This window comes from Muntiacus reevesi, chromosome 11, assembly GCF_963930625.1.
Source record: "Muntiacus reevesi chromosome 11, mMunRee1.1, whole genome shotgun sequence".
Taxonomy (NCBI): Eukaryota; Metazoa; Chordata; class Mammalia; order Artiodactyla; family Cervidae; genus Muntiacus; species Muntiacus reevesi.
Genome location: NC_089259.1, coordinates 10,344,276 through 10,352,670, shown reverse-complemented (window position 1 = coordinate 10,352,670; position 8,395 = coordinate 10,344,276). Strand labels below are relative to the sequence as shown.

The 8,395-nt window shown below is 39.8% G+C and overlaps 1 protein-coding gene across 1 annotated transcript; it reads left to right on the top strand.

Annotated features, from left to right (window-relative positions):
• The first annotated feature begins 2,901 nt into the window (after positions 1-2,901).
• On the top strand, positions 2,902-7,917 carry KBTBD7 (kelch repeat and BTB domain containing 7). Its single transcript, XM_065902311.1, has one exon. It carries the CDS (start codon positions 3,166-3,168, stop codon positions 5,206-5,208), a length of 2,043 nt encoding a protein of 680 aa, XP_065758383.1. The 5' UTR covers positions 2,902-3,165; the 3' UTR covers positions 5,209-7,917.
• The last annotated feature ends 478 nt before the right edge of the window (positions 7,918-8,395 follow it).

The following is an 8,395-nucleotide window of genomic DNA, read 5'->3' as shown; positions in this document are numbered from 1 at the left end:
ATTTACAATTGGGTTATTTTGGACAGTTGGCATTCACCTGTGTAACTACCAGCCTAATCAAGAAGAGAACATTTCCATCACTCCTGAACCCTTTCTTTGTGTTCCTTTCCAATCAACCAAGCAATCTGTTATCTCCACCCACTCCCCCAACAGTGGCTGCCTCTTTCATGATTTTGATTCATCAGAACTTATTTTCACTGTTCTGGAACTTCACATAAATGGTCATAGAGCATATACTCCCTGTATATCTAGTTTCTTCTGTTAAAAATTTGTGATATTCAATTTACAATTGCAGGTATCAGATTGTTTCTTTTTATTTCTGAGTAGTATTGCACTGTATGAATACACCACAATTTATTTCTTTCATTCTATTGATCCATATTTGGATTATTCCCAGTTTTGACTATTATGGATAAAGCTTCTATGAACATCCTTGGACAAGTCATTTTTTAAAAAAATAACTTCATTTATTTATTTTTGGCTGTGCTGGGTCTTCATGCTGGGTGGGCTTTTCTAATTTCAGCAAGTGGAAGCTACTCTCTAGTTGCGGTGCTCAGACTTCTCTTGTTGCAGAGCACGGGCTCTCGGGCGCTTGGACTTCAGTAGTTGCGGCTCCTGGGCTCTAGAGCACAGGCTCAGTGGTTGCGGCTCCAGGTCTTAGCTGCTTTGCTGCATGTGCAGGGATCGAACTCATGTCTCCCACATTGGCAGGTGGATTCTTTACCACTGAGCCACCAGGGAACCCCTGCACAAATCTCTGTAGACATGTTTTAATTTCTCTTGGGCAGATGCATAGGTGTGAAATTGTTGGGCATTTAACATTCAAAGAAACTACTGAACAGGTTTTAAAAGTGGATATATTAATTTATAGTCATAGTATTAATATATGAGGGTTCCAGTGGCTCCTTATTATTACCAACATTTAAATTGTTGACCTTTTTAAAAACATTTTTAATTGAAGGATAATCACCCTACATACAATGTTTTTGTTGGTTAGTATTGTTGACCTTTATTTTTAATATTATTGATCTTAAGTTTAGTCATTCTAGTGGGTGTGCAATGTTTTCTCATTGTGACTTTAATTTACATTCATCTGATGATGAACAACATTGAATGCTGAACAGCTTTTCATATGTTTATTGAGTATAAAATGTATTACAGATAATTTTTCCTAGTCTCTGACTTGCATTTTTATTTTGTTTTTCATTGCTTTTTGATGGGCAAAGCTGTAATAACATTTTTACTTATTGAGCACACAGTGTAGTCAAATTCAGAGACCTGAAGTAGAATGGTAGTTACCAGGGATTTGGGGGAGGAAGACAGAGACATTATGAATGGGTACAAAGTTGCAGTTTTGCAAGATATAAACAGTTGGATGGTAGTGATGGTGGCACAACAAGGTGAAATACTTAATGCCAAAGCAATGAAAAATTTAAAAATTGTTAAAATGGTAGCTTTTATGTAAAGTATATTTTATAGACATTAAAAACTGTTTTAATTGCTTTTTTCCCAGCTGGTGTTAGTGCAGGAGGGAAAGCAATCATTGTTACTAATAACTTAATTCTCTCTGGTGTACCTGAAAGACACCCAAGGAAGGTACCGAAGAGATATTGGGGCCCAGAGCCCCACTTAGTTTAATGTCTCTATCCTGGAGTGTTTCCATTAGACCCTCATCAGTTAATCAGAAGAGAAAGACAGTTTTACTAAGAGTTATTCTTTTGTGTGTTATTCACCTATTCAGGTACTAATACTAAAGATTTAATTCACTAGGTTATGGTAACACATGGCAAGCAAACTAGCCACAGGAGCAGACTAATTTTTAAATAAAAGTTCTCTAAACTTAACCCCTAACTTAACTTAAAAAAATCTAAGCACTTGATTTTAAATATTTAAATGGTGATCTGTCATATTATAAATACTTTTGTACAGCATAAACTACCATATTATTTCAAGGAATATGAAAGCATGTATGAATACCTTGTTTTGAGGATCTTGGGTTTTTGTACAATACAAGGTATGTTTGTTTAAATATTTTAATTTAGAACTCTTCTTTGAAACTTCTTAGTTCCAAAGACAATTATAGAATCTTCAATTGATTTTTGGAAAGGATGTGAAAGAAGAAATATGAGTAACCCTCTTATTAAGAAGCTATGAAAATAATTTTGCTCCCTAGTTGATGAAGTGTTGATTAGGTGAGATGTCAACATATCTGTGAATGTGCCTGATTTGCCCATGTAAGACCATCAGAAATGCTGCTCTCTAGGATCTCATCTTTGTCTAAGATATCCTAGTGGACCTACATATCATTTAGTACTGAAAATACTGTAATACTCTTCAGAACCTTTGAAAAGAAGCAACAGTAAACACTGGAAGTTTTCTGTGTAGAAATTGCTCATGGTTTCGATTAAGTGGATGCCTCATTTTTCATAAGTTCTAAATGAAAAGCCAACAATTACTCAACGTTTGTATTTTAGTCACGGTGTAAACAATTATTGATCTAATCAACAAGTATTTATTGAAGCATTCTATGTCCTATGAAATTTAGATCATTCCATTCTCCCAGAATCCTATGAAATACTATTATCCCCAATTTCCAGACTGGGAAAAGTTCTGACAGAAAAGTTACACAACTAATGAATATTAAAACGGGACTTCCACTCTACACTTCAAACCCACAGCTCTAAACCATCAAATCTGGAATAAACGCTTGCTTATTCTGTTAGTTAAAAGCATTAGACCCCCAGAAGCCTCGCGATATTACGATATTACTGGAACTACTGATCCCAACATGCACAGCGGCTCCTGTGAGGCAGCCTAAGCCGCAGAGTCCGCAGGGTCCCGGCATGCCTCGAAGCGCGAAAGGCAACCTGGGAGCCGTAGTTCTCCTGGGCACCTACCGGTATTGCCAGCGCGGCGGTGGCGGATCGCTTGGTTCCAGTTTGTAGGTCCTGTGAGGGCGAGCTGAGGCGGAGAAAGGGCGTGGAACTGGAACCGGGTGAGTCAGGCACTGTCTACGCGATAAAGGGAGGCGGCACCGCGGAGCAGGGCTGACTTAAATCAGCGCGGCAGTCTTTTCAGGGACGTAGTGGTCTCGGCGTCAGCGAAAAGAGCGAGGAGGCGCCAGAGCCCGGTTCTCGTCCTTCGCTCCCCGCCGCCCTCTCCACCATGCAGTCCCGAGAAGAAGCTCCGCGCTCTCGCCGCCTCGCCAGTCCCCGCGGCGGGAGGCGTCCCAAGAGGATTTCCAAGCCCTCGGTTTCGGCTTTTTTCACGGGCCCGGAGGAGCTGAAGGACACGGGCCATTCTGCAGCCCTGCTGGCCCAGCTCAAGTCCTTTTACGACGCGCGGCTGCTCTGCGATGTGACCATCGAGGTGGTCACCCCCGGCAGCGGGCCCGGCACGGGCCGCCTTTTTTCCTGCAACCGTAACGTGCTGGCGGCTGCGTGTCCCTACTTCAAGAGCATGTTCACCGGCGGCATGTACGAGAGCCATCAGACGAACGTGACCATGCACGACGTGGACGCCGAGTCCTTCGAGGTGCTGGTTGATTACTGCTACACCGGTCGCGTGTCATTAAGTGAGGCCAACGTGCAGCGCCTTTACGCGGCCTCCGACATGCTGCAGCTGGAGTACGTGCGGGAAGCCTGTGCCTCCTTCCTAGCCCGCCGCCTTGATCTGGCCAACTGCACGGCCATCCTCAAGTTCGCTGACGCCTTCGACCATCACAAGCTGCGATCACAGGCTCAGTCGTTTATAGCCCACAACTTCAAGCAGCTCAGCCGTATGGGTTCGATTCGGGAAGAGTCCCTGGCAGATCTGACCCTGGCCCAGCTGCTAGCTGTCCTGCGCCTGGACAGTCTAGACATCGAGAGTGAGCGGACCGTGTGTCACGTGGCGGTGCAGTGGTTGGAGGCGGCTCCCAAGGAGCGGGGTCCCAGCGCGGCAGAAGTCTTTAAGTGTGTCCGCTGGACCCATTTCTCTGACGAAGATCGGGGCTACCTGGAAGAGCTGCTGACCAAGCCCATTGTGAAGAAGTACTGTCTGGACCTTGTTGAAGGGGCCCTGCAGATGCGATACGGTGACACGTTGTGCAAGGCTCTGGTGCCCAAGCCGGAGAGCAGCGGCAGTAGCTCTGTTGTGTCCATAGCAGAAAATCCACCCCAGAGGCTGGGTGTGTGTGCCAAGGAGATGGTGATCTTCTTTGGCCATCCCCGAGACCCCTTCCTGTGCTATGACCCGTACTCGGGGGACATTTACACAATGCCATCGCCTTTGACCAGTTTGGCTCACACTAAGACTGTCACCTCTTCAGCTGTCTGTGTCTCTCCAGACCATGACATCTATCTGGCCGCCCAGCCCAGGAAGGACCTCTGGGTGTATAAACCAGCCCAGAATAGTTGGCAGCAACTTGCTGACCGCCTGCTCTGCCGGGAGGGCATGGATGTGGCATACCTCAATGGCTACATCTACATTCTGGGTGGGCGGGACCCCATTACTGGAGTGAAATTAAAGGAAGTGGAGTGCTACAGTGTTCAGAGAAACCAGTGGGCCCTAGTGGCCCCTGTACCACATTCCTTCTATTCCTTTGAACTCATAGTGGTTCAGAACTATCTTTATGCTGTGAACAGTAAGCGCATGCTCTGCTATGATCCTAGCCATAATATGTGGCTGAACTGTGCTTCTCTTAAACGGAGTGACTTTCAGGAAGCCTGTGTCTTCAACGATGAGATCTATTGCATCTGTGACATCCCAGTCATGAAGGTGTATAACCCAGCCAGGGGAGAATGGAGGCGAATTAGTAATATTCCCCTGGACTCGGAGACCCACAACTACCAGATTGTCAATCATGGCCAAAAGTTGCTCCTCATCACTTCTACAACCCCTCAATGGAAAAAAAACCGGGTAACTGTGTATGAATATGATACAAGGGAAGACCAATGGATTAATATAGGGACCATGTTAGGTCTTCTACAGTTTGACTCTGGCTTTATTTGCCTCTGTGCTCGTGTTTATCCTTCCTGCCTTGAACCTGGTCAGAGTTTCATCACTGAGGAAGATGACGCACGGAGTGAGTCTAGTACTGAATGGGACTTAGATGGGTTCAGTGAACTGGACTCTGAGTCAGGAAGTTCAAGTTCTTTTTCTGATGATGAAGTCTGGGTACAGGTAGCCCCTCAGCGAAATGCACAGGATCAGCAGGGTTCTTTGTAAATATTTTGAAATACTAAGATGTTTCTATTGCTATGAATATATCTTAAAAAGATGTCCTTTCCTTTTCTGGGGAAAAAAGAAAACTTTGATTAGGATTGCAGATTTGGTTTAGAAAGGGTAATGTTTGAATTGCTAATGTTACAAAATGTAAACAGTCCATAAAATCAGCTATATAATAATTTACTGTGCTGAAAGTCAAGACTAAAATATGCAAAAAAAAAAAAAAAGAACCATGTAATTGATTAGAATGCTTGCTGGTTTTTTTCCGTGTTCAAGAATTTGTTGCACTAGTGAATAGTTTTCGTTAATTACACAGTTTATATTTTGATTATCTAATTTAGTCTTCTGTTCATTTTTAAATTCTGTTTAGTATTGTGGGGGAAAAGTTAGCTTTTTCATTTTTGTGTAGAAAATTGGACTAGAAATTGTTGGCAGTGTTTCGAAGATTTATATCTTCCTTCTGAATAATGAAAGTAGTAGATTTCCCAAATTCTCACATAGTCAGTTTTTAGTATTCTAAGTTTAGTATAGTTTGTTAAAATTTGGTTTGGTTTTCTTCTCTTCTGCAAAGACAAACAATTGGACATATAATTGAGGTTATTAAAGAGTGATTTCATTCTGATAATGGACAGAATTGTCTTAAGCACTCACAAAAAGTAAAAAAAAAAAATCAGGATTCCACTGTCTTAAAAAAAATTTTCCAAAAAAAAAAAAAAAAAAAAAAATTTTCCTTTTTATTTTTGGAATATAAAATGTGTATTTGCTAAAAGTGACCATTTTTCTGTCTTAAAAAGCATCCATTCTAGTAGTACCACTATTTAGACCCTTCTAAACCAAAAACAATAGATAACTTGCCGTATTTTTTCATCTATACCTGATACATGTTTCACTGAATCAGAGGAACAGTTGTTTTTTTCACTGGACGTGGGATTGGGTAATGTAAAGTTTTAATCCATTGGTCATGCCTTGTCTTAAAAAGTTTATATGCTTTCCTACAACATTTTGGCTGTATAGTTTTGGTGTTTGTCTTAGAGAATTCTTTGGCAGGAAGTGATTTTTGTGAGGTGATCTGGCTTTGAAGATATGTATAAGCTAAAAACAGTATTTTATTGAGATCAGTAGTAGTTATTGTGTCTATCAACTCTAAAATCAAGTGCCAGAAGAGAACTTTAAAATTTTAAGCTGTGTATAAAATTATTTTATGTAGCATTGAAATTTTCTGTCAGTTTTGTAAGTCACTGTAAATGATTATCAGCTTGAAGGTATTTTTATATTAAAAGTTGACAAATAACATAAGTGGATGATGACATTTGGGGCCAAAAGTAAGAGTATGTTTCCTCTAAAATACTTCCCTAAGCAGTGGTGTAACTGGTTATTTTATTTATTTGTATCTCTCCTATATTTCTCTGTGAACCATGCTCTAGTCTGATTTTTGTTTTTTTCGTTTTATGTCACCATAATAAGGGAAGATCTAGAAATAGAGACTTAAGTTGCACAGATTTGATACTGTTAAATACGAGAACATATAGGTACTTACTTTTTGAGGGTCTGTTAATACATATGGTTGTCACAATACATATACATGATAAATAGTGTATATGTACAAATGCTTATGGTCTATAAATTTTTTTATACTCACTTAGTTTATCTTCTTGAATCATTGTTCAATAACATACTAATTCCTCTTCTATATTTGTTCTCTAGTGACCAAATGCTGACATTTCTTTTCACCCAGGCAGAGTTCTGAGGAGTGTATTCTGGAGAATAAGATTTTGATACTAAGAAAAGGGAGGGAGAGAGAAAATGGTTTAAAAAAGCCAAATACACAAATAATGTTTTCTTAGCCACTTCAGTGGGCCACTGGAAGAATCTACCGGAGGTTCCTGTCTAACATTATTTAGTGAAAGATTCTTACTCTAGCAGCATATGTTCCTTCAAAACAGCAAACGGCGCTCTAGTTTTTGTTCCATAGAGGGATGTCAGCAAGCACTGCTCTTAACATGGAAAACTCTATCTTAATTGTATTTTTTGGCCAACTTTTCTTCATCAGTAACTTCTTGTTGAGTTTTTTGTTCTGTAAGATTGAAATAGAAACAAGCTGTTCACAACCACATTATCCATCTACAGAATTAAGGTGTGCAACCAATTGATAAGAGACATTCTCTCATGTGTCATTCTTGTCCTCTGAGTTAGGTATAAGCTAATTAGTAGTAAAATACTGGTTTACAAAGAACTTTTCTTAGAAAAGATTTTGGTTTCATAATATGTTTGTGAATTAAGGATAGATGTTAACCTTTTTTTTTTTTTTTAATAGATAAGTGATTTGTACATGGTTAGTTACAAATAAAACTGGCACTAGAACCCCAGGCCTTCTGACCTCTTGATTTAGTTTGTGCTAAATATACAAAACCCTTGCTTATATAGTGACACAACTAGAAGAGCAGTGTTGAAATCCCTTCATCACAGGAAAGCTCCTTTGTCTCACTTTTACAATTAATCGACACAGATTTTTGCAAATGGTTAATATAATGTCATTTGATTACTCTTTGTAAAACTAAAGAATGATCTTACTTATTTTTTGTATCTATCTGCCTGTAGTCTGAAAAGCTCAGAGAACCCAAATTATTTCAAATAATTTAAATATTCAAATGGTTAGCATTGGTATTTTCAAAAGGACAAAAAAAGGGGGGGGCTAATTTAGTAAACAGTTTGGGTTTAGTATTAAATTTAAATTATAATTTCCTTCTATATCCTCTAGTTGAGCAGTGTTTTTTGTGTGTGTATTTTTTTTAACCCTGTTTCATACCTGAATCTTACTGATAATCTGATGAAATCTTTTGACCCATTCCCCAGAAAATGTACATGTTTATGTTTTCATAATTTCAAAGGTGTTAGACCTTTCTGCAGTTCATTTGCACACCCAGGGTAAGAACACTGTAACAGTCCCAAGAGCACTTCTGCAAAAAAGGAATTAGCATTTTGCAAGAGACATATTGCTCAAATGTTTGTGAGGGGGGAAGGGCATTATTAAAATAGAGCTTAAAGAAATAATATGCATTTTCCACCTGAAAGGGATCTGAGTATCAGAACAAAGACAAAATTGACATTTGGTGAATTTCAAATTTCCCCATGATGTTACGCCTGAGAACAGTTAAGTAACTAAATGTAAGTGGCTTAAAGAAATGGG

What these genes read in the sequence shown, in the direction of transcription:
- KBTBD7 (XM_065902311.1), top strand. Translation starts at nt 3,166, where the DNA reads ATGCAGTCCCGAGAAGAAGCTCCGCGCTCTCGCCGCCTCGCCAGTCCC.